Source organism: Myotis daubentonii, chromosome 3, assembly GCF_963259705.1.
Source record: "Myotis daubentonii chromosome 3, mMyoDau2.1, whole genome shotgun sequence".
Classification (NCBI taxonomy): Eukaryota; Metazoa; Chordata; class Mammalia; order Chiroptera; family Vespertilionidae; genus Myotis; species Myotis daubentonii.
Window position 1 is genome coordinate 186,851,038 of NC_081842.1, and position 26,657 is coordinate 186,877,694.

The window sequence follows — 26,657 nt, forward strand, 5'->3', positions numbered from 1 at the left end:
TGGGGGAAACTCTAAATTGTGTTTACAGAGATAACATAAAGGAGATGTAACTTAATAAGAACAAAATTCCCCTTAGGTTCGTCCCAGCATTCTCATGATGGCAAGGAAAGAACCAAGAGAAAACACATACAGAAAGTCTCCTGAGCTCAGATGTCATCTCAGCCTAAGGCATGTCATGTTGGGACCTGTCTCTTGCAAATATAACATGGAGTTTTCTTGGGTGATGCAATGTTTAGCTGCAAATAGATTTGAGATTTCATAATATGTGAAACAGACACATTGCATGTTTTCCTATGAAAGGTCTTTGATTTCAGATTGTCAGAAAAAAAAGTTCCTCCAGCAGGCAATAGGTGGAAGCTCTGGCAAACAGAGTACCCGCTTGACTGTTACCGACAGTTGGTGGAGGAGCACAGCCGAATCACCTTGAGGCACTGAGGTGACTTTCTGAAGGACCAGGAAAGAAATTTCTTCTGGATCCTGTAGCTCAGGTACGTGATCAGATTGTGAACGACATTAAGGACAAGGCATGGTTTTAGAGGTCTCACTGCCAATCTTTTCATCACAGAACAGTGGTATCAGGGATTTAGAAAGTTAACAGGCAGTGAGGTGTTTCAAAAGAGAAGATCTGCTTTCTTTTTCTTTTTTAAAAATTTCTTTATTGATTAAGTTATTACATATGTGTCCTTCTCCCCACATTACCCCGCCATCACCCCCCACTCATGCCCAACCCCTCCCCCCGCCCCCCGCAACATTGTCTCTACCCATTGGTTAGGCTTATATTCATTCATATAAGTACTTTGGTTGATCTCTCCCCCTTATTCCCACCCTACCTTAACTTCCCTCTGAGGTTTGATGGTCTGATCAATGTTTCTGTCTCTGAATCTGTTTTTGTTCATCAGTTTATGTTGTTCATTATATTGCATAAATGAGTGAGATCATGTGATATTTATCTTTTTCTGGCTGGCTTATTTCACTTAGCATAGTGCTCTCCAGTTCCATCCATGCTGTTGCGAATGGTAAGAACTCCTTTATTACCGCAGCATAGTATTACATTGTGTAGATGTACCACAGTTTTCTAATCCACTCATCTACTGACGGGCCTCTTAGGCTGTTTCCAAATCTTTGCTATGGTGAATTGTGCTGCTATGAAGTAGGGGTGCATATATCTTTTCTAATTGTTGTTTCTAGTTTCTTGGGATATATTCTTAGAAGTGGGATTACTGGGTCAAATGGGAATTCCATTTTTAGTTTTTTGAGGAAACTCCATACTGTTCTCCACAGTGGCTGCACCAGTCTGCATTCCCACTTGCAGTGCATGAGGGTTCCTTTTTCTCCACATCCTCCCCAGCACTTGTCATTTGTTGATTTGTTGATGATAGCCATTCTGACAGGTGTGAGATGGTACCACATTACCATTTTGATTTGCATCTCTCAGATGATTAGTGACTTTGAGCATGTTTTCATATGTCTCTTGGCCTTTCTTTTTTTTCTTTTTTCTTTTTTTTATAACTTCTCTCTTTCTTTTTAAGTTTTATTCAATTGAATACCTGAAAAAGAGATTTTGTGTTTTTTTTTTTATATATGGACCTTTAGGTAATGACTTTGGGGCAAAATTTGGTCTCATAAGTTTGAACTAATAAATGTCACTTTTGAAAAAAATAATTAGGGATGATAGAGAACCTCACAAATATTTTTAAAATTCTAATATGGATGTACTTTGCCAACAAATAAAATTATAAAGGTTTTATAGAAATAGATGTGTTACTGAAATATCTCAAATTCACAGTGAGATGGAGATTGGCCATAAGTGCCTGAAGTTCCTAAATTTTATTAAATTACTTTCTTCACATGTTTTTAGCACATAATATTTATGAGTGATTTTGCTTCATGGCATTCGCCTTCATAACAATTAATTGGTTGTTGAAAATTGAAATTGCTTGATATTTATTTTTAAATTAGAGAATTTGTTTTTAAATCTCAAATTCTTCCCTTCAAGTAATTTTTCTTTAGGCTTTTGACTGGGTTTGGATGAACTAGGATAAAGTTATTACAAAGAGTATGTTCCACCCATAGCCAAACAAAGAGATAGTTTACTTTGAAATTTAGAGGGTAAAACATTGATTTTCCTTCTTAAATGAAGATTGGTGTAGTGCCAAAAAACTCACTGGTTTATATTCAGATTGGAAAATAAAAGTTTCAACTTTTAACCCTAACTGGTTTGGCTCAGTGGATGAAGCTTTGGCCTGAGCACTAAAGAGCCCCAGGTTCCATTCAGGTCAAGGGCATGTACCTGGGTTGCAGGCTTGATACCCAGTAGGGGACATGCAGGAGGCAGCTTATTGATGTTTCTCTCTCATTGCTGGGAGCCAGTCCATCCTTGCTGCTTGACACAGTCGCTGCAGGGAAGAAACATCTGCACAGCATATATTTCAAGGGATCTTGCGTATATAGCATACTGTTCTTAATGTCTCTTGGCCTTTCTTATGTCTTATTTCAAAAAGTGTCTATTAGGTCCTTTGCAAATTTTTTGATTGGATTGTTTATCTTCCTTTTGTTAAGTTGTATGAGTTCCCTGTAAATGTGGGAGATTAAACCCTTATTGGTGATAACATTGGCAAATATGTTCTCCCATACAGTGGGTTTTCTTGTTGTTTTGTTGATGGTCTCTTTGGCTATGCAAAAGATTTTTATTTTGATGTAGTCCCATTTGTTTATTTTTCTCTTTAGTTTTCAATGCCCTAGGAGCAGTATCAGTGAAGAAATTGCTTTGGCATATGTCGAGATTTTGCTGCCTATGGATTCCTCTAGTATTTGTATAGTTTCCCGTCTTATGTTTAAGTTCTTTATCCATTTTGAGTTTATTTTTGTGCATGGTGTAAGTTGTTGGTCTAGTTTCATTTTTTTGCATGTATCTGTCCAATTTTCCCAATATCATTTTTTATTGCTTAAAGTATTATAAAGAGTATTACATATGTCTCCTTTTTTTCACCCCCTTGACATTCCCCCGGCCTCCCCTATCCCCCAGTGTCTTGTGTCCATTGGTTATGCTTATATGCATGCATACAAGTCCTTTGGTTGATATCTTACCCCACCCCTTCCTGCCCTCGTACCCTCCCTGGCCTTCCCACTGTAGTTTGATAGTCTGTTCGATGCTGCTCTGCCTCTGTATCTATTTTTGTTCATCAGTTTATAATGGTCTTTATTATCCATAAATGAGTGAGATCATGTGGTATTTTTCTTTCATTGACTAGCTTATTTAACTTAGCATAATGCTCTCCAGTTCCATCCATGCTGTTGCAAATGGTAAGAATTCCTTCTTTTTTACAGCAGTATAGTATTCCATTGTGTAGATGTACTACAGTTTTCTAATCCATTCATCTGCTGGTGGGCCAACACCATTTATTGAAGAGGCTGTCTTGACTCCATTGTATGTTCATGCCTCCTTTGTCAAATATTAACTGAGCATAGTGTTTTGTATTTATTTCTGGGTTCTCTATTCTATTATTGATCTATATGTCTGTTCTTTTTTATCTTTATTGTTCAGATTATTACAGTTGTTCCTCTTTTTTCCCCCCATAGCTCCCTTCCACCCAGATCCGACCCCATCCTCTGCCCTTACCCCTCCCCCACTATCCTCATCAATAGGTGTATGATTTTTGTCCAGTCTCTTCCTGCACCCCCCACACTCCTTTCCCCCTGAGAATTGTCAATCCACTCCCTTTCTATGCCCCTGATTCTATTATATTCACCAGTTTATTCTGTTCATCAGATTTTTTATTCACTTGATTTTTAGATTCACTAGTTGTGAGATATGTATTTGTTCAGAATTTTTATCGTTACCTTTTTCTTCTTCTTCCTCTTCTTAAAGAACACCTTTCAGCATTTCATATAATACTGGTTTGGTGGTGATGAACTCCTTTAGCTTTTTCTTATCTGTGAAGCTCTTTATCTGACCTTCAATTCTGAAGGGTAGCTTTGCTGGGTAAAGTAATCTTGGTTGTAGGTTCTTGGTATTCATCACTTTGAATATTTCTTGCCACTCCCTTCTGGCCTGCATAGTTTCTGTTGAGAAATCAGCTGACAATCGTATGGGTACTCCCTTTAGGTAACTAACTGTCTTTCTCTTGCTGCTTTTAAGATTCTCTTTTTGTCTTTTGCCATTGGCATTTTAATTATGATGTGTCTTGGTGTGGCCCTCTTTGGATTCCTTTTGTCTGGGATTCTCTGTGCTTCCTGGACTTGTAAGTCTATTTCTTTCACCAGGTAGGGGAAGTTTTCTGTCATTGTTTCTTCAAATAGGTTTTCAATATCTTGCTCTCTCTCTTCTTCTGGCATCCCCATAATTCGGATGTTGGTACATTTGAAGTTGTCCCAGAGGCTCCTTACACTATCTTCATATTTTTGGATTCTTTTTTCTTTTCTAATTGGGTGTTTTTTACTTATTCGTATTTCAAATCTTTGACTTGATTCTTACGATCCTCTAGTCTGTTGTTGGATCTCTGTATAATATTCATTATTTCAGTCAGTGTATGCTTAATTCCTAGTTGGTCCTTTTTCATATCCTCGAGGGTCTCACTAGATTTATTGAGGGTCTCACTAAATTTATCTGTGGTTTCTAGAAGATTCTTGAAAAACCTTATAAGTGTGGTTTTGAACTCTATATCCAGTAGTTTTCTTTCCTCCATTTCTGTCATTTGTGACCTATTTCTTTGTCTCCGCATTTTGGCTGCTTCTCTGTGTTGATAGAGTGGCTTTCTGTGCTAGGTGTCCTATCAGACCCAGTGGCTCAGCCTCCCAATTACCTGAGGTGGGCACTCTTGGTGCACCCCTTTGTGGGCTGTGTGCACAGTCTTGTTGTAGTCAAGCCTTGATTGTAGTTGGTATCACTGGGAGGAATTGACCTCCAGGCCAATTGACTATGAGAATCAGCTGTGTCTACAGTGGGAGAACAGTGCTAGAGACACCCTTATGGGGCAAGACTTGCTTCAGTGGGACTTTGGTGCTCACTGAGTCTGCCCCCTGAGTGTGTCCCTTATGGATCTGAGGAGTTGTAATCTGGATGGTCCCATTCTGACCACTGTGTACACTGACTCTTGGATCTCTAAGGAGGTGCTAATTTAGCCTCTTCCTGAGGCTACCCAGCAGGAGCTATGGAGAGATCTGTAGATTCCTATTCTTTGTTTGGGATTTGGAGGTTCCCAGATGAGGCCCAGCTGTGAAGCAATACAAGCTGATGTGGGGCCTTGGGCCTTCTTTTGGAATTTCTGGGTTTCTCTGACCCAGCTGCAGTTTGTTAGGTAATTTTAGATTGCAAAGGGCAGGCCATTCATATGCAAAAGCCTCTGCTGCAGCTTGGGTGGGGTGGCGTCTCAGGGAATCAACAGGGTGGAGCAAACAGCTATGGCTGATCCTCAGTCCTGCCCTAAGAGGCCCCAGGTCTCAGTGTCCCACAGTAATCGCTGCAAGCACTTCTGAGAGAAAGCAGCCCTTGAGTTACACCCACTGCCAGACAGTCCAGTTTCTCCTTGTATGTGTCAGGGTCCCCAGAGACTCACCCAGAACTGGAGTTCAGAGCAGTCAGGAGCTGTGACTCCCTCCCGATTGAAAAAGACAACTGTGTCCTCAGTTGCCAGCCCTTTCCACGTGCACCTCCGTACCTCTGCACTTTACTTCCACACCTCCTCTGAGTCTCAGTGTGCTTTTCTCTTTCCTTCTAGTTGCACTCAGCCAGCCTTCCTGTGGTTTTGGATGATGTACATTTTGTCTTTTAGTTGTATTTTTGAAATGGTTGTGCGAGGCAGCAATTTTAGATGTTTACCTATGCTGCCATCTTGTTTTCTCCTATATGTCTGTTCTTGTGCCAGTATCAGGCTGTTTTGAGAACAGTGGCTTTGTAATACAGCTTGATATATGGTATTGAGATCCCACCTACTTTGTGTTCCCCTTCCTCAGGATTGCTGCAGCTATTCGGGTTCTTTTTTTTTTTTTTTATTCTAGATGAATTTTTGGAAAGTTCATTCTAGGTCTGTGGAATATGTGGTTGGTATTTTAATGGGGAGTACATTGAATCTATAGATTGCTTTGGCTAGTATGGACATTTTGATGATCTTGATTCTACCAATCCATGATCACGGTATGTTATTCCATCTGTTTGTCTTCCTCTATCATTTTTTCCAGTGTCCTGTAGTTTTCTGCATATAGGTATTTTACCTCCTTAGTTAAGTTTATCCCTAGGTATCTTAATTTTTTTGGTGCAATGGTAAATGGGATCGATTAAACAATCAATACCTTATCTAAGAATCAAGATGAAATGAAGAGTAATATAACTGCAATAAAAAAACACCATGGAAAGTTTCAAAAGTAGACTAGAAGAAGCAAAGGGCCGAATTAGTGAATTAGAAGACAGGGAAGCAAAACACGCACAAACTGAACTGTAATTGGAGAAAAAAAATTAAAAGACAGGAGGAGAGCCTAAGGGAGCTATGGCACAACATGAAACGAAGCAACATACAAATAATAGGGGTGCCAGAACAACAAGAAGAGGAACAAGGGTTAGAAAACCTAATTGAAGAAATAATGTCAGAAAACTTCCCTGAAATGGGGAAGAAAAAAGTCATACAAGCACAGAGAGTCCCAAACAAGATGAACCCAAAAAGACCCACACCAAGACACATCATAATTACCATGGCAAATGTTCAGGACAAAGAGAGAATCTTAAAGGCTGCAAGAGAAAGGCAGAAAGTTACATACAAGGGATCTCCCATTAGATTATCAAATTATTTCTCAACAGAAACACATCTGTCTAGAGAAAAATGGAAAGAACCTTACAAAGTGATGCAAGCAAGGGACTGAACCTAAGAATACTCTACCCAGCAAGACTATCATTCAAAATTGAATGGGAAATAAGAAGCTTCACAGACCAAAAAAAGGCTAAGGGAGTTTATAACCACCAAGCCAGCAATGCAAAAAATGCTAAGGGGGGTGGTGTAAAAAGAAGAAATAAAAAGCTAAGAAAGAAAACAAGCACAAAAAATAAAAATGGCTACAAACAAGTACCTTTCAATAATAACTTTAAACGTAAATAGACTAAATGCTCCAATCAAAAGACGTGGAGTGGCTGAATGGATAAAATAACATGACCCATATATATGCTATCTATAAGAGACCCACCTCAGAGTAAGGGACTCACACAGACTAAAAGTGAAGGGATGGAAAATATCTTTCAGGCAAATGGAAATGAAAAAAAAAATGCTGGGGTAGCAATAATTATATCTGACAAAATAGACCTCAAAGTGAAGGCCATAACAGAGATAAGGAAGGCCACTTCATAATACTAAAGGGATTGATACAACAAGAGGATATCACCCTGATAAACATATAATGCACCAAAAGCAGGAGCACCCAAATACATTAAAAAAAAAAACAACTCCTGGGAGATATCAAGGGATAGATCGACAACAATATAATCATAGTATGGGACTTTAATACACAACTGACATCACTGGAATAATCCTCTAGACCAGTGGTTCTCAACTTTCCTAATTCCGCAACCCTTTAATACAGTTCCTCATGTTGTGGTGACCCCCAATTTCATTTTCACAAATTGAACATAATTAAAGCATAGTGATTAATCACAAAAACAATATGTGATTATATATGTGTTTTCCGAAAAAACAATACATAAGATCTACAAAACCAAGAGCTGGTTCTTTGAAAGGATAAACAAGATTAATGAACCTCTGCCAGGCTCACCAAGAAACAAAGAGAGAGGACCCAAATAAACAAAATCAGAAATGAAAGAAGAGAAATAACAACAGACCCCACAGAAATAAAAAGGATTGTTAAAAAATACTATGGACAACTCTACTCCAACAAACTAGACAACCTGGAGGAAATGGACATATTCCTAGAAAAATACAACATTCCAAAACTTAATCAGGAAGAATCTAAAAATCTCAATAGGCCAATAACTATGAAAGAAATTGAAGTAGTCATCAAAAAGCTTCCAGTAAACAAAAGCCCAGGGCCAGACGACTTCACAGGGGAGTTTTACCAAACATTTAAGGAAGAACTAAAACCTATCCTCCTCAGACTATTCCAAAAAATTCAAGAGGAAGGAACACTTGCAAGCTCATTCTATGAATCTAGCATCACCCTAATAACAAAACCAGATAAAGACAGCACAATGAAAGAGAATTACAGGCCAATATCCCTCATGAACATAGATGCCAAAATCCTCAACAAAATTCTAGCAAATCTGGTTCAGTAGTTCATCAGAATGATCCATGTCCAAGTAGGGATTTATCCCAAGGATGCAAGGGTGGTACAATATCCACAAATCAATAAACGTGATAAATCACATAAACAAATTAAGAGATAAAAACAACATAGTCATATCAATTGATGCAGAAAAGCATTTGAGAAAATCCAACACCCTTTCTTGATAAAAACTCTCAGCAAGGTGGGAATAGAAGGATCATACCTCAACATAATAAAAGCCATATGTATGACAAACCCACAGCCAACATCATAATCAATGGGCAAAAAATAAAACCATTTCCCCTAAGAACAAGAACAAGTCAGGGATACCCCCTCTCACCACTCCTGTTCAATATAGTACTGAAAGTACTAGCCATTGCGATCAGACAAGAAGAAGAAATAAAAAGCATCCAAATTGGAAAAGAAGAAGTAAAACCGTTCTTATTTGCAGATGACATGATACTGTACATAGAGAACCCGAAAGACTCCATCAAAAATTATTAGACTTAATAAATGAATTCGACAATGTAGCAGGATACAAAATTATCGCCAAGAAATCTATGGCATTTCTATACACTGTTAATGGTACAGAAGGAGAGATTAAGATCTGTTTTCAAATGTTAGTATTGGCTTGCTAATAATTAAAAACTGATTCTTTTTGCACTGGATACCAGAAATAGTACCCCATTTCCAGTCTCTCTTTTCATTTTTCATCACCAAAGGACATGTTTTTATTGAGAGAGAGAGAGAGAGAGAGAGAGAGAGAGAGAGAGAGAGAGAGAGAACCTTTGGTCGGTTTCACAGGAGTATGCCCCAATGCCCCAACCAACTGAACCACCAAGCCAAGGCCCCAGTCTCTTTTTTTAAACAACTCGAGGAAAACTTACAGTGAGGCCAATGTTTTAGACATGATATAAATAGTACAGTTATTAAATATAAATACTTCATAAAATATTATTATTATTTTAATTGTATTTTAAATAGACTTTACAAAAAAGATTTATTGAGTTATAATTGACCTACAACAAACTACATATGCTTAAAGTGAATAATTTAAGTTTTACATATGTATACCCTGTGAAACTATCTCTAATCAATATAATAAACATATCCATCATTCTCCAAAATGATGGAAAAGTCAAGCACTTTTGTAATATTCTTTCCTCTTCATTTTCCCCTCCTCAAACAACCACAGAGATTACTTGCAATTTCTAGAATTTTATATTTATGTATTCACATAGTATGAACCACTTTTTCTGTCTGACTTCTTTAACACGGCACAATCCTTTGTAAAATGGTTAATTCCTTTTTCTTGTTGAGTATATTACATCATATAGATGTACCACTTGTTTGTCCATTTCTAGTTATTGGCTATTACTTCCAGTTCTTAACTTTTACAAACAAAGCCATTATTAACACTTGGATACAAGTCTTAATATAGACATGTGCTTTTATTTCTCTTATCACTTACCTTTAAAAATATGTATTTGTCTTTCATAGATTCAAGGTTTAAGTTACTGATTCTGAATAGGAGTGGTAAAGGAGGGAGTTATCTAGAGATCATTACATCTTTTTGGAAATTGTATTATGCTTTTCTTGAGGGTATGCCAACCTACCAACCTACCAACTTACCTCCACACACTGGGATGTGAATAGTCTAGTGCAGTGGTTCTCAACCTTCTGGCCCTTTAAATGCAGTTCCTCATGTTGTGACCCAACCATAAAATTATTTTCATTGCTACTTCATAACTGTAATGTTGCTACTGTTATGAATCGTAATGTAAATATCTGATATGCAGGATAGTCTTAGGCAACCCCCGTGAAAGGGTCGTTCGACCGCCAAAGGGGTCGCGACCCACAGGTTGAGAACCACTGGTCCAGTGGGTGAGTGTTGTTTATAATCATTTGTCATATCTGTCAGATATCCTATATAATAAAGAGGTAATATGCAAATTAACCCTCATGCCTATGACCAGGCTGGCAGGGGGGTTAGTGAGAGACAACCAAATGACTGAACAGCAGGCTGCGTGGGGCAACCAGGCCAATGGCGGGAGGTCATGAGGGGCAACCAGGCTGGTGGGGGGTGGGGGCAGTTGGGGGGTGACCAGGACAGCAGGGGAGAAGTTGGGGGCAACCAGGCCAGCAGTTGGGGGGGCAGTAAGAGGTGATCAGGCCAGCATGCAGAGGCAGTGAGGGGCAATCAGGTCAGCAGAGGGGGTGCAGTTAGGGGCAACCAGGCAGGCAGGCAGGTGAGCTATTAGGAGGCAGTAGTCCAGGATTGTGAGAGGGATGTCCAACTGCCAGTTTAGACTTGATCCCCGGGATCAGGCCTAAACGGGCAGTCGGACATCCCCTGAGGGGATGCAGGCTGGGCTGAGAGGACTCCCTCCGCCCCATGCACAAATTTCATGCACCAGCCTCTAGTGTAAAATAATCTATCCTATCTAATAAAAGAGAAACATGGTAATTGGCGTATGACTGCTACCCTTCCCATTGGCTAATCAGGGCGATATGCAAATTAACTGCCAGCCAAGATGGCGGCTGGCAGCCAGGCAGCTTGAAACTAACATGAGGCTTGCTTGCTTCAGTGATGGAGGACTCCAACGTTCCTCGCCTGCCGCTGCATGCCTCTGAGCCTGCAGTCTGAAACATTGTAACAAATATAGAAGATCAACAAAACCCCAGAAACCAGCTTTCAGTGAGCTGGGATCTCAGAGCTGGAGTTGATATAGTGTCTCAATTACAGAACCCAGCAGAGGCCTCAGAGCTGGAGCCAGAGCTAAAGCTGGCCCAGAATAAAAAGAAAAAGAAAAAAAGGAGCAGTTGGGAGCTTCAGTCACCTGCGAGCCTGAAAACAGCCCTCAGCCCCTCACCCAGACTGGCCAGGCACCCCAGTGGGGACCCCCACCCTGAAGGGTGTGTGACCAGCTGCAAATAGCCATCATCCTCTCATCCAGGCTGGCCAGGCACCCCAGTGGGGACCCCCACCCTGATCCAGGACACCCTTCAGGGCAAACCAGCCAGCCCCACCCATGCACCAGGCCTCTATCTTATATAGTAAAAGGGTAATATGCCTCCCAGCACCAGAATCAGCGTGACAGGGGAAGGCGCCCCAACCTTCTGATCAGCCCTGCTCTGTGCATGACAGGGGGGAGCTCCCAAACCCCCTGATTGCCCTGTGGCTCTGTGTGTGACAGGGTGCAGCGCCCCAACCACCCCCGCCCCCACCACGGGCCCTGCTCTGTGTGTGACGGGGTAGAGCCATAAACTCCTCATCAGCCCTGCCCTGAGTGTGAGAGTGGCGGCGCCCCAACCCCCTGATCGGCCCTGCTCTGTGGGTGATAGAGGGCTGCGCCCCACCCCCCATTCCCCCCATGGGCCCTGCTCTGCATGTGACAGGGGGCGGTGCCCCAATTCCCCTATTGGCCCTACTCTGTGAGTGACGGGGGGGAGCTCCTCAACCCCCTGATCAACCCTGCTCTGTGCGTGACAGGGTAAGGAGCCCCAACCCCCTGATCGGCCCTGCTCTGTGCGTGACAAGGGGTGGCGCAGCAACCTCCCCATCAACCATGCCTTGAGTGTGACAGGGGGCGGTGCCCCAACCCCCGAATCGGCCCTACCCTGAGCATGACTGAGGGTGGCATTGCAACCTCCCAATCTGCCCTGCTCTGTGCATGACAGGGGGTGGCGCCCCAACTCCCCAATCGGCCCTGTTCTGAGCCCGACCAGGGGCTGCACCTAGGGATTGGGCATGTCCTCTGCCCCCCGGGAGCAGGCCTAAGCCAGCAAGTCTTTATCTCCCGAGGGGTCCCAGGCTGTGAGAGGGCACAGGCCGGGCTGAGGGACCCCCCATCCCCGCCCCTCAGCCCCTCTAGTCCTATCTAATAAAAGAGAAACATGGTAATTGGCGTATGACCACTACCCTTCCCATTGGCTAATCAGGGCGATATGCAAATTAACTGCCAGCCAAGATGGCGGCCGGCAGCCAGGCAGCTTGAAACTAACATGAGGCTTGCTTGCTTCAGTGACGGAGGACTCCAACGTTCCCCGCCTGCCACTGCAGGCCTCTGAGCTGGCAGTTTGAAACCTAGTTACAAAAATAGAAGCTAAACAAAACCCCAGAAACCAGCTTTCGGTTAGCCGGGATCTCAGACCTGGAGTTGATACAGAGTTTCAATTGTAGAACCTAAACAAACCAGATTACCTGCTTTCAGGAGCGGAGGCTAAAGAGCTGGAGCCTCAGAGCTAAAGCTGGCTCAGAATAAAAAAAGAAAAGAGAAAAAAAGGAGCAGTTGGGAGCTTCAGTCCCAGACTGAAAACAGCCCTCAGCCCCTCACCCAGAATGGCCAGGCACCCCAGTGGGGACCCCCACCCTGATCCGGGACACCCTTCAGGGCAAATCAGCCAGCCCCCACCCATGCACCAGGCCTCTATTCTATATAGTAAAAGGGTAATATGCCTCCCAGAACTGGGATCAGAGGAGCCGCGAGGCCTCCTGGCACCGGGATCAGCATGACAGGGGGCAGCGCCCAAACCCCCTGATCGCCCTGTGGCTCTGTGTGTGACAGGGGGTGGGGCCATCACCTCCCTATCCGCCGTGCTCTGTTCCTGACAGGGGAAGGTGCCCCAACCCCCTGATTGGCCCTGCTCTGTGCCTGATAGGGGGGAGCTCCCCAACCTCCTGATCGCCCTGCGGCTCTGTGTTTCAGGGTGTGGTGCCCCAATCCCCCCACCCCATGGGCCCTGCTGTGTGTGTGACGGGGTAGAGCCATAACCTCCCCATCGGCCCTGCCCTGAGTGTGACAGTGGCGGTGCCCCAACCCCCTGATCGGCCCTGCTCTGTGGGTGATAGAGGGCGGTGCCCCAACCCCCTGATCCGCCCTGCTCTGTGTGTGACAGGGGAGAGCTCCCCAACCCCCTGATCAACCCTGCTCTGTGCGTGACAGGGGGCAGCGCCCCAACCCCCCTGATGGGCCCTGCTCTGTGCATGACAGGGGGTGGCGCCGCAACCTGCCCATCGACCCTGCCTTTAGTGTGACAGGGGGCGGTGCCCCAACTCCCCAATCGGCCCTGTTCTGAGCCCGACCAGGGGCTGCACCTAGGGATTAGGCCTGCCCTCTGTCACCCGGGAGCAGGCCTAAGCCAGCAGGTCGTTATCTCCTGAGGGGTCCCAGACTGCAAGAGGGCACAGGCTGGTCGTAGGGATCCCCCCTTCCCTGAGTGCACAAATTTTTGTGCACTGGGCCTCTAGTATATATAAATAAAAGGCTTAGCAACTGGCCCACTGGCCAGTAGGTATGATGCACACTGGGAGGCAGATGGTCAACACAGGAACTGCCAAGTGACAGCAACTTTTCAGAGTGCCCTCTTGCACTCCAGGTCCTCTCTGGGGATGTCAGAGAGCTGGTTTAGACCCAATCCCCTCAGGCCAGGCTGAGAGACCCCAGCTGCCGGAGAGATCCTGCTTACTCTGCAGATGACCTTCAAGCTGCAGCATTGCCCCAGGTGTGGCCGGCCAGGGAGGGACCTCAAGAGGTTGGCTCCAGGTTGTTTCCAGCCCGTCTCGCCTTGTCCTGCCCTGCTGGCCACCTTCTAATTAATTTCCTTTCGATGTGTATGAATCTGGGCACCGGGGCACTAGTAAAATATAAAGCATCATTTAATTTGTTTTCACATTGTAGTTACATAGAAGGAATAAACATCTCCTTTTTTCAATAGTAGATAGATTTTGTTAATTTGTAGGACCATATGAATTTCTTCCTTCAGATATTGACTCATTTCTTTAGCATATGGCTATGATTTTAATACAGTTCTACATCTTATCTCCTTCAGGATATATTGTTTGACCACTTTTTATTGTTTCTTAGTGGTTAGAGCATTGGCCTGCACTTTCTGGAAGGTCTCAGTCCTCGGTCAGGGGCACATATGTAGCTGGGTTGCAGGTTCAGTTTCTGCCCCCAGCTGGAGCACTCTCACATCAATGTTTCTCTTCTCTCTCTCTCTCTCTCTCTCTCTCTCTCTCTCTCTCTCTCTCTCTCTCTCTCCCCTCCCTCCTACTCTCTCCCTAAACAAACAAAAAAAAATCATTGTGAAAAATATCCTTACTTCTCAGGTGAGGATTAAAAACATTTATTAAGCTATTTTAGTTCCACCTGAATTTGGTTTCATCTTAATTGTTCAACAACATGAATTCAAAAAATACTTTCCTTACTTTACCATGCATGCTTAGACATTCATACTTTTGTGCTTGACATTTTTGTTTCCTCCCCCATTTCATTCACTTAGAGTGCTTTTTTCTGGTTCATTTGTTACACCTACTAGAGGAAATGTTCACTTAGTACCGTGGTCAGCAAACTGTGGCTCGCGAGCCCTATGCGGTTCTTTGGCCCCTTGAGTGTGGCTCTTCCACAAAATACCACATGCCCCCGCGCACGTACAATGCGATTAAAACTTCGTGGCCCACGCGCGGAAGTCAGTTTTCAGCCTGGGCAAGTCTATTTTGAAGAAGTACTGTTGATATTTGGCTCTGTTGACTAATGTGTTTGCTGATCACTGACTTAGGTTAGGTCACAAAGTGAAAGAGAGATTAAAAGCAAGTGTGATTTAGTGGGAGAAAGGGACTGGGAAGGCCTTTTCTAATCAGAACACTTCAGGTGGACATGGTCATTTTGTTGAGCACTGAGAGAACTTATATTCTGAAGGAAGAGTCTCAAAGTGTCCCTCTTTGTGATCTTGATTAATTTAATGTATCTTGAAAATTCCTACAAATATCTCATAGTCCATTACTTTCTCCTTGTCTCTTTTCCAGGCATGATGAAGCTTAAATCCTCTTCTTTTTCTGGGTACTCTGTGGGCTTTCTTCTCCTACAAGTGATGACATCAACATCAGGTAAGAACATCTACTTTTTTCTTACTGAGTCACAGCTGTGGAAAGAACCTAGGGCAGCCTTCCAGTGTTCAGTTCAGCATGTAAAGACCTTGGAAGTCATACATGCATCCTAACATCAAGTTAAAAAACTGAAAATTAATAGCTCTTTTTAGGTCCAACAGGGAAGTGAGGTCATAGGACAAATGGGGGCGTTAGACAAGTGGAGAGTTAGAGACTCAACCTTCACACCAGAAACCTCTGTGGAAGCCAATACCAGGGTTAGGAGATCTAAGCTGTAATTACTGAATTGCTGGAAGCTCAGTGTGGACAAGTCTGAGACTTAAAGCTCCAGGAAGGCCCAGTCATAAGAGAACTCACTTTTGTGAATTTTACCTCCAGCATTTTTACTAGGATCTAAGAGTGAATATTGGACAAAAATCACCTCATGATTTAGGAAGGGGAAGGGGAAAAGTAACCATTTTGAAATATGGTATTTATTTATTTATGTTTGTTAATCCTCACTAAAGGATATTTTCCCATTGATTTTTAGAGAAAATGGAAGGAAGAGGGAGAGAGAGAAGTATCGAGGTGAGAGAGGCACATTGATTGTTTGCCTCCCACATGCGCCTTGACTAGGGCCAAGAATCAAGCCTGCAACCAAAGTACATGCCCTTGACCACAACCTGGGATCCTTTAGTCTACAGCCCAATGCTCTATCCACTGAGCCAAACTAGCTAGGGCTTCTTTTTTATTTTTAATTTTTTTTATTTTCCATCACCATTTATTCCCTTTACCTTTCTTCCGCCTCAATGCCTGCCTCCTCACCCCCACTCCTGCAATCACCACACTGCTTTACATGTCTGTGAGTTCTCTCTTTTCTTTCTTTTTTGTTCAATCCTTCCATCCTCCCCAATACCTTCCCCCACACACACACACACACACACAACCAGAGCTGTCTTCCTGCTCTCTATCTATGAGTCTGTCTCTACTTTGTTTGGTAGTTCAGTTTGTTCATTAAATTCCACATTTGAGTGAAATCAAGTGGTACTTGTCTTTCTCTGACTGCCTTATTTCACTGCATAATGTTTCCCAGCTCCATCCATGCTATTGCAAAGGATAAAATTTTATTTCTTTTAATGGCAGTGTAGTATCCCATTGTGTAAATGTACCACAGTTTTTATATCCACTCATCTACCAATGGACACTTGGGCTGCTCAACACCAAAAACCCCCAAAATATCCAATCAAAAAATGGGCAAAGGACCTGAATATACTTCACCAAAGAAGTCATACAGATCATCTCTGAACATATAAAAATATGCTCAACATCACTAATTGTCAGGGAAATGCAAACTAAAATCACAATGAGATATCACCTCACACCTGTTAGAATGGCTATCATCAATAAATCAGCAAAGAAGTGTTGGTGAAAATGAGGAGAAAAGGGAACCCTTGTGCACTGTTGGTGGGAATGCAGATTGGTGAAGTCACTGTGGAGAATAGTATGGAGTTACCTCAAAAAATTAAAAATGAAACTGCCTTATGTCCCCGTGGTTTCACTTCTGGAAATTTATCCTAAGGAACCTGAAACACTATTTCAAAAGAAGTGATGTACCACTATGTTAATTACAGCCTTATTTACAATAGTCAAGATTTGGAAATATGGTCTTCTTAATAGGGCTTGTTTTCAAGAGAGACTATTTTACCAGAATCTAACCTATTAGTGTTTTATCAGAATCTGACTGATCTGGAGGTAGGAAAATATCCAACTCCAGATCATCTAAGCGGGTTGTGGGTGGATAAAGCTGAGATGAAGTTCACAGCTAAGGACATAAGTAAACTAAACGACAGATCTAATCATGGGACTAAAGAATACCTCCTCTCCCCCTACATTTATACCATCACTAAAAAACTTTTAACACAAGTTCCTTCCTTTTACCCAGTCCATCATGTTTGGTTTTCAACGAAAAAATTACAAGGGGCAGAGAAAACATCAAAACCAGATTTTCATATGGTAATATTGTTGGAATTATCAAACTGGGAATTTAAAATAACTATGATTACTATGCTAAGGTCTCTAATGGAAAAAGTAGGCAACATGCAAGAACAGATGGGCAATGTAAGCAGAGAAATGTAAATTCTAAGAAAGAATTTTTAAAATTATAAATATAAAAAATACTGTAACAGAAATAAAGACTGCCTTTCATGGACTCATTAGTAGACTAGATGTGATTGAGGGAAGAATCTCTGAGTTTGAGAAGATATCAATAGAAACTACCAAAACTAAAAAACAATTAGAAAAGGAGTTTGTTTGTTTTTAAAAGAGAAAATCCAATACTGTGAGACAACTCTAAGAAGTGTGATATATGTATAATGGCAATAACAGAAGGAAAAGGAAAAAAGAAAGGAATAGAAGAAATATTTGAAATAATACTGACTAAGAATTTTCTTAAATTAATATCAGTCACCAAACCATAGATCCAGGAAACCTACAGAACACGAAGCAGGATAAATACTAAAAAATTACATTGAGGCATATGATATTAAAATAACAGAAAATTAAAGAAAAAAAATTTTTTTAAAGAAGCCAGGGGCCTTGGGACTCACACAGCTTACTTATAGAGCTTATAGGAAATGGTAAAAGAAGTTATTCACAGAGAAGAAAAGTGAAACAAGTCAGAAAATCAGATCTCCATAAAGCAAAGAAGAGCAATAGGGAAGGAATAAATTAAGGCAACATTAAAATCTTTATTTTTTATTCTTAATTGACCTAAGATAATAGTTTGTTCAAGATAATAACAGCAACAATGTAATCAATGATTATAGTTTATGTATAACTGAAGTGAATTACAGTGATGATGCAAAGGAATGGAGAAAGATACGAGGAATTCTTAGTTATTATAAGGTATTTACATTACCCATAAAGTAATATAATGTTGTTTTTCAAAATACCTATTTAAAAACTACTCCCTGTTTTCCCCTCCTTTCAGTCACAAAAAAACTACCATTCTACTCTGCTTCTATGAGTTTGACTATGTTAGATGCAGTATTTGTCTTTCTGTAACTGGCTTATTTAATTTAATATATTTTCTTCCAGGTTCATACATGTTGTAGCATATTCAAGATTTTATTTTTTAAGGCTGAATAACATGCCCTATTTTGTATATACTACACTTTTCCTCTTGTAAAACTGAAACTCTTCATATTAAAAGTGGATTTATTGTAGACAACATTTTACTGGATCTTGTTTTTTGAATCACTCTGACAATTTCTGTGTTTTAATTGGTGTCTTTAGGCCATTAATGTTTAAAGTGATTATTGATATAACTTGATTTATATCTAACGTGTTTTTGTTTACTGTTTTCTATTTGTTGTCTTTGTTCTTTGTTGTTATTCTTTTTTGCCATATGTGGTTTTATTTTCCATCAAGTATACACTTTCACTGTGGCCCTGGCTGGGTTGCTCAGTTGTTTGGAGCATCTTTGCAATATACCAAGATCGTGAATTTGATCCTTTGTCAGGGCACATATAAGAATCAACCAATGAATGCATAAGTAAGTGGAACAACAAATCAATATTTTCCCCTTCTCTCTCCCCCACCACCTCCCTCTCTCTAAAATCAATAAAAAAAATTTTATTGTGATAAAATTCACATAAAATGGCATTAACTATTTTAATTATTTTTAAGTGTAAAGTTCATTAATATTAAATATATTCATAATTTTGTGCAATCATCACTATCTTTTCCTCTTTTATGGCTTATCTTTTTCCATCCTTTCACTTTCAATTTTTTTGAATCTTTGGATCTAAAGTGAGTCTTTTGTAGGTATCATATCCATTCTTCTAGCTCTGTCTGTTGATTGGAGATTTTAACCCATTTACATTTACAGTCATGACTTACTTTTATAATTTTGTTATTTATTTTTGTATGCCCTATTGCTTTATTGTCCCTCATTTCCTTCATTACTTTCTTTGTTGTATCTAGTTGAGTTTTTGTACAGTTTAAATTCCTCCCTCGATAATTATTTTACATATTCTATAACTATTTTTTGTGTAATGATCATAGAAATTGCTTTAACATCCTAAAAGTGTCACACTCTAATTTGAATATATAACAGCCTAACTTTAATAAGATTTTTAAAAACTGTTTCTTTAACTGCTCTGTACCTATTCCTTTCACTTGTTGATGGTAAAAAATTATATCCTTATACATTGTGTGCCCTAAGACATAAACTAATAATTATTTTAATTACATTAGGCTCTTATAATTTACCGTGCAGATCTAGTGGTAGGGCAGATCTAGTGGTTACAATCTCCCTCAAACTTGTTTATCTTGGTTGACAGGGTTTTTTGTTTTGTTTTCCTTTCAGCACTTTGTATATATTATTCCACTTCTTTCTGGATTCCAAAGTTCTGATGAGAAATGTTTATAATCCCTCATATGTGATAAGTTGCTTCTCTCTTGCTGCTCTCAAGATTCTGTCTTTGAATTTTATTTTTTTTATCTTTAGTTTCTTTATTGGTTAAGGTATTATAAATGTGTCCTCATCCCCCCATTAACCCACAACTTCCCCCTGCCCACTCATGCTCTCATCCCCCTGTTGTCCCTGTCCATTGGTTTGGCTTATATGCATGCATACAAGTCCTTTGGTTGATCTCTTCCCCTTACCTCCACCCTCCCCTACTTTCCCTCTGGGGATTGTTAGTTTGATCGCTGTTTCTCTGTCTTTGGATCTGTCCCTGTTCATCAGTCTATGTTGTTTTCTATATTCCACAAAGTAGTGAGAATCATGTGGTATTTTTCCTTCATTGACTGGCTTATTTCACTTAGCATAAAGCTCTCCAGTTCCATCCATGCAGTTGCAAATGGCAAGCATTCCTTCTTTTTTACCGCAGCATAGTATTCCATTGTGTAGATGTACCACTGTTTTTTAATCCACTCATCTGCTGATGGGTACTTCGGCTGTTTCCAAATCTTAGCTATGGCGAATTGAGCTGCTATGAACATAGGAGTGCATATGTCCTTTCTGATTGGTGTTTCTGGCTTCTTGGGATATATTCCTAGAAGTTGGATCACTGAGTCGAATGGGAGTTCCATTTTTAGTTTTTTGAGGAAACTCCATACTGTTCTCTACAGTGGCTGCACCAGTCTGCATTCCTACCAGCAGTGCAGAAGGGTTCCTTTTTATCCACATCCTCTCCAACACTTGTTGTTTGTTGATTTGTTGATGATAGCCATTCTGACAGGTGTGAGATGATATCGCATTGTCATTTTTATTTGCATCTCTCGTATAATTAGTGACTTTGAGTATGTTTTCATGTCTTTCGGCCTTCTGTATGTCCTCTTTCAAAAAGTGTCTATATAGGTCCTTTGCCATTTTTTTGATTGGATTGTTTATCTTCTTATTGTTAAGCTGCATGAGTTCCCTGTAAATGTTGGAGATTAAACCCTTATCGGTGATATCGTTGGCAAATATGTTCTCCCATGCAGTGGGCCTTCTTGTTGTTTTGTTAATAGTTTCCTTTGCTGTCCAAAAGCTTTTTATTTTGATGTAGTCCCATTTGTTTATTTTCTCTTAGTTTCCATTGCCCTAGGAGCAGTATCAGAGAAGAAATTCCTTCGGCATATGTTTGCAATTTTGTTACCTGTGGATTCCTATAGTATTTTTATGGTTTCCTGTCTTATGTTTAAGTCTTTTATCCATTTTGAGTTTAATTTTGTGTATGGTGTTAGTTGGTAGTCTAGTTTCATCTTTTTGCATGTATCTGTCCAATTTTCCCAACACCCTTTATTGAAAAGACTGTCTTGACTCCATTGTATGCTCTTGTCTCCTTTGTCGAATTTTAATTGGGCATAGTGGTTTGGGTCGATTTCTGGATTCTCTATTCTATTCCATTGATGTATATGGATGTTCTTGTGCCAGTACCAAGCTGTTTTAAGAACAGTGGCTTTGTAATACAGCTTGATGTCTGGTATTGAGATCCCACCTACTTTGCTCTTCTTTCTCAAGATTGCTGCAGCTATTCAAGGTCTTTTTTTTTTTTTATTCCAGATGAATTTTTGGAATGTTCGTTCTAGATCTGTGAAATATGCTGTTGGTATTTTAATGAGGAGTGCACTGAATCTATAGATTGCTTTGGGTAGTATAGACATTTTGATGATGTTGATTCTACCAATCCATGAGCATGGTATGTTCTTCCACCTATTTATGTCTTCCTCTATCTCTTTTTTCAGTGTTCTGTAGTTTTTTTCATGTAAGTCTTTTACCTCCTTAGTTAAGTTTATTTCTAGCTCTGTTAATTTTTTTGGTGTGATGGTAAATGGGATTGCTTTTTTAGTCTCACTTTCTGTAAGTTCACTATTGGTGTAAAGAAGTGCCATAGATTTCTTGGCATTAATTTTGTATTTTGCTACTTTGCTGAATTTATTTATTAAGTCTAATAATTTTTTGATGGAGTCTTTAGGGTTCTCTATGTACAGTATCATGTCATCTGCAAATAAGGACAGTTTTACTTCTTCTTTTCCAATTTGGATGCCTTTTATTGCTTCTTCTTGTCTGATCACAACAGCTAGTACTTCCAGTATTATGTTGAACAGGAGTGGTGAGAGGGGGCATCCCTGTCTTGTTCCTGTTTTTAGTGGAAATGGTTTTATTTTTTGCCCATTGATTATGATGTTGGCTGTGGGTTTGTCATACATATGGCTTTTATTATGTTGAGGTATGATTCCTCTATTCCCACCTTGCTGAGAGTTTTTATCAAGAAAGGGTGTTGGATTTTGTCAAATGCTTTTTCTAAATCAATTGATATGATTATGTGTTTTTTTTCTTTCAATTTGTTTATGTGATATATTACGTTTATTGATTTGTGGATATTGTACCATCCTTGCATCCCTGGGATAAAACCTACTTGGTCATGGTGTATGATCTTTCTGATATACTGCTGGATCCGATTTGCTAGGATTTTTTTGAGGATTTTGGCATCTATGTTCATGAGGGATATTGACCTGTAATTCTCTTTCATTGTGTTGTCTTTATCTGGTTTTTGTATTAGGGTGATGCTAGATTCATAGAATGAGCTTGGAAGTGTTTCTTCCTCTTGAATTTTTTGGAATAGTCTGAGGAGGATAGGTTTTAGTTCTTCCTTAAATGTTTGGTAAAACTCCCCTGTGAAGCCATCTGGTCCTGGGCTTTTGTTTGCTGGAAGCTTTTTGATGACTGCTTCAATTTCTTCCATAGTTATTGGCCTATTGAAATTTTTAGATTCTTCCTGATTGAGTTTTGGAAGGTTGTATTTTTCTAGGAATATGTCCATTTCCTCCAGGTTGTCTAGTTTGTTGGAGTAGAGTTGTCCATAGTATTTTTTAACAATCCTTTGTATTTCTGTGGGGTCTGTTGTTATTTCTCTTCTTTCATTTTTGATTTTGTTTATTTGGGTCCTTTCTCTTTGTTTCTTGGTGAGCCTGGCAGAGCTTCATCAATCTTGTTTATCCTTTCAAAGAACCACATCTTGGTTTTTTTGATCTTTTGTATTGTATTTTTTGGTCTCTATGCCATTCATCTCCGCTCTGATCTTTGTTATTTCCTTCCTTCTGCTTAAACTGGGCTTTTCTTGTTGCTCTCTTTCTAACTCTTTGAGTTGTAGGGTTAAGGGTTAGGTAATTTATTATCATTGTTTCTTGTTTTTTGCAATAGGCTTGTAGAACTATGACTTCCCTCTCAAGACTGCTTTCGCTGTGTCCCATACGTTTTGGATTGTTGTGTTTTCATTGTCGTTTGTTGCCATGATGTGTTGTTTTTTTTTATTTCTTCTTTGATCTCTCTGGTAACCCAGTCATTGTTTAATAGCATGCTATTTAGTCTCCAGGTGTTTGATTTCTTTTGGATTTTTTTTATTGTAGTTGATTTCCAGTTTTATGCCATTGTGATCTGAGAAGATGCTTGATATGCTTTCTATCTTCTTGAATTTGAAGAGACTTTGTCTGTGACCCAATATATGGTCTATCTTTGAAAATTACCCATGTGCACTTGAGAAGAATGTATATTCTGTGGCTTTGTGGTGAAGTGTTCTGAAGATGTCAATTAATTCCATCTGATCTAGTGAGTCATTTAGGATTGATGTTTCTTTGCTGATTTTTTGTTTAGAGGATTTTTCCAATGGTGATAGTGGGGTATTAAAGTCTCCTACTATGATTGTATTTCTGTCAATCTCTCCCTTGATCTCCTCCAGAAGTTTTCTTAGGTATTTGGGTGCTCCTATATTGGGTGCATATATGTTTACCAGAGTTATTTCTTTTCTTTTTCTTTTTTTCTTTTTTTGTTTTTACATAAAAGGGTACGATCTTTTTATTTTTATTTTTATTTATTTATTTATTTATTTATTTATTTTTATTTATTGCTTAAAGTATAACAAAGGGTATTACATATGTGTCCATTCCCCTCCCCCCGCCCTAGACAGTCCCCTAGCCTCCCCTATCCCCCAGTGTCTTATGTCCATTGGTTATGCTTATATGCATGCATACAAGTCCTTTAGTTGATCTCTTACCCCCCTACCTCCTGCCCCCCAACCCTCCCCGGCCTTCCCGCTGCAGTTTGACAATCTGTTTGAGGGAGCTCTGCCTCTGTATCTATTATTGTTCAAAAGTTTATAATGGTCTCTATTATCCATGAATGAGTGAGATCATGTGGTATTTTTCCTTCATTGACTGGCTAATTTCACTTAGCATAATGCTCTCCAGTTCCATCCATGACGTTGCAAATGGTTAGAGTTCCTTCCTTTTTCAGAGTTATTTCTTCTTGTTGGATTGCTCCCTTTAGTATTATGAAGTGGCCTTCCTTATCTCTTTTTATGTCCTTCACTTTTTGATCTAATTTGTCAGATATAAGTATTGCTACTCCAGCTTCCTTTCCATTTCCATTCACCTGAAAAACTTTTTTCCATCCCTTCACCATCAGTCTGTGTGTGTCTTTTTTTCTGAGGTGGGTTTCCTGTAGACAGCAGATATATGGGTCATGTTTTCTTATCCACTCAGTTACCCTACGTCTTTTGATTGGGGCATTTAATCCATTTACATTCAAAGTTATTATTGATAGATACTTGTTTGTTGCCATTTTTATTCTTTACCCCTGTGTTCCTTCTTTGTTTCTTATTTTCTTCTTATTTTTTTTTCAGCAGACCTTTTAGCATTTCTTGCATTGCTCATTTGGTGGTAAAACACTCCCATAGTCCTTTTTTGTCTGTGAAGCTCTTGATTTCACACTCAATTTTGATTGCTAGCCTTGCTGGGTACAGTATTCTTGGATTCAGACCCTTCCTTTGCATGACTTTGTATATGTCATTCCATTCCCTCGTTGCCTGATGTGTTTCTGTTGAGAAATCCTTCACTAGTCTGAAGGGGGATCCTTTGTAAGTAACTTTCTGTCTCTCTCTGGCCACTTTTAATATTCTTGCTTTGTTGTTGGTGTTTGCCAATTTAATTATAATGTGCCTTGGCATTGGTCTTTTGGGGTTCATTTTGCTTGAGACTCTGTGAGCTTCTTGGATTTGTGTGAGTTTTTTCTTCCCTATATCAGGGAAGTTTTCTGTCATTATTTCTTCAAACAGGTTTTCTATTCCTTGCTCAGTTTCCTCTCCTTCTGCCACCCCTATTATGTGGATGTTGTTTCGTTTTGCGTTGCCCCAAAGTTCTGTTAGGCTCTCCTCCTGCTTTTTAATTTTTTTTTCTAGAAGCCACTCTGCTTGGGTATTTTTTCCTATCTTGTCTCCTAGCTCACTGATGTGGTCCTCTGCTTCTTCTAGTTTACTCTTGATGCTTTCTATTGAGTTCTTTATAGCAGTGATGTAATTTTTCATTTCTTCTCGGTTCTTCATTTTCTCTTGGTTCTTACACATATTGTTGAATTTGTCTTCCATTGTTTTCATGCACCTTATGGCCATTTCTCTGAATTCTTTCTCTGACAGGTTGCTTGCCTCCATTGCCTCCATTTCGTTTACTTCCTTTTCTGGGGATGGCTGTATTCCTTTCATATGCAGGCTGTTTCTTGTTTCTTTGTCTCCCCATGATCTCTCTTCTCCAGGTGTTTGGTTATGTAGTTCTCTCTCCACTGCATTGATTTAAAGGCACAAAATACAACACCAGAAGGCACAATGCACAAAGCACTGAACACAAATGTATTCACAAATAAATGTGACCACCAGATCAAAGAGAATTAGGGGATAAAGAAGAAGAAAAAAGAGAAAAAGAAAAAAAGGAGTGCAAAAATGAAATCGGGAAAAGGAAAAAAAAAGGAAGAGAGAAAAGAAATAGTATGAAATAGAAGAGGGGAAGAAACTGTTTATATGGGGAGAAAACTCCAATAGAACAGCCACTAATCCCAACAAATTCCAGCAACCCATCCCTGGAGATGAATGCAAACTACAAACAACAACTAATATCAAGTGAGGCGAGGGAAAACAGAAGCAAAAAAAAAAATAGTAACTGGGAAAAAACCAACAGAAAAAAATAAAAAGCAAAAGCAAAACAATCTCACAAATAAGCATAAAAACCCCCAATATACTCAACAATCAAGCAAACAACAACAAAACGACAGAGAGAAAAAAACTTTGGATAGTGAAGAAAGAGAAGAGAGAGGTGTATATGGATTTAGAGAAGGAGATTGATAATTAAATATATAAGTACGGTGAAATTTTAACAGGGGGTAAAAATAAGAAATAGGGAAAATCTAAAGCAGGGGTAGGGTAAGAGAAACAAGACAACAAAAGGGGAAAAACGAGGAAGATCATTTTGGCATAAAGGTAAAGTTGAGGTAGAGTAAAAGGGTGCTAAAGAAAGGATTAAAATAGAATGTAGAACATTAATCCCAAAATATTCACCTTAACAAGACATGACCCAAAGGGAACAAAGCACGAATATACTCACGGAACCAATAACCCCAATATAAGCAAGCACCTGAGAAAAGATAATTAGGGAAGAGAAAAGAGAGCACAAATGATATCTAAGAGAGAGAAAAACAAATCTGTCTTTGACTTTTAAAAGTTTCATTTTAAAGTGTTTATTTGTGATTTTCTTTGAGTTCACCTTGGTGTTTGTTAAACTTCATAGATGTTTATAGTCATGTCTTTCATCACATTTGAGGAGTTTTCAGCCATTATTATACCAAATATTCTCTCTATCCCTTTCGCTCTCTCTTTTCTCCTTTTGGGACTCCCACAATAAATATATTGTTCTACTTAATGATGTGCCACAAACGCCCTTAAGTTCCATTCACTTTTTCCAATCTTTGTTCTTTCTGTTCTCCAGCTTAATAATGTCTATTGTCCTGTATTCAAGTTAACTGATTCTTTTTCTTCCTGTTTAAATCTGTCTTTGAATCCCTCTAATGACTTTTTCATTTCAGGTTTGTTTTTCAGCTCTGGAATTCCTTTTTGTTTTCTTTTTAGGTTTTCAGGCCTTTATTTATATTTCCATTTTGTTCATACATTTTTGTTGTTGTTGACTATCTTACTTCTTCCTATAGTTTTTGGAGTATCTT

The 26,657-nt window shown here is 39.9% G+C and overlaps 1 protein-coding gene across 2 annotated transcripts in view; it reads left to right on the forward strand.

The window, feature by feature from the left end:
- Positions 1-244: 244 nt before the first annotated feature.
- LOC132231111 (selection and upkeep of intraepithelial T-cells protein 7-like) overlaps positions 245-26,657 on the forward strand; it is a 46,429-nt gene continuing 20,016 nt past the window's right edge. Inside the window, exons 1-2 of one of the 2 annotated variants that reach the window (XM_059689663.1) lie at positions 245-488; positions 15,068-15,148. In XM_059689663.1, the coding sequence (XP_059545646.1) occupies positions 15,070-15,148 (79 nt within the window). In that variant the 5' untranslated portion in view covers positions 245-488; positions 15,068-15,069. The remainder of the gene's footprint in view (positions 489-15,067; positions 15,149-26,657) is intronic. The other variant, XM_059689664.1, reaches the window with a different exon arrangement.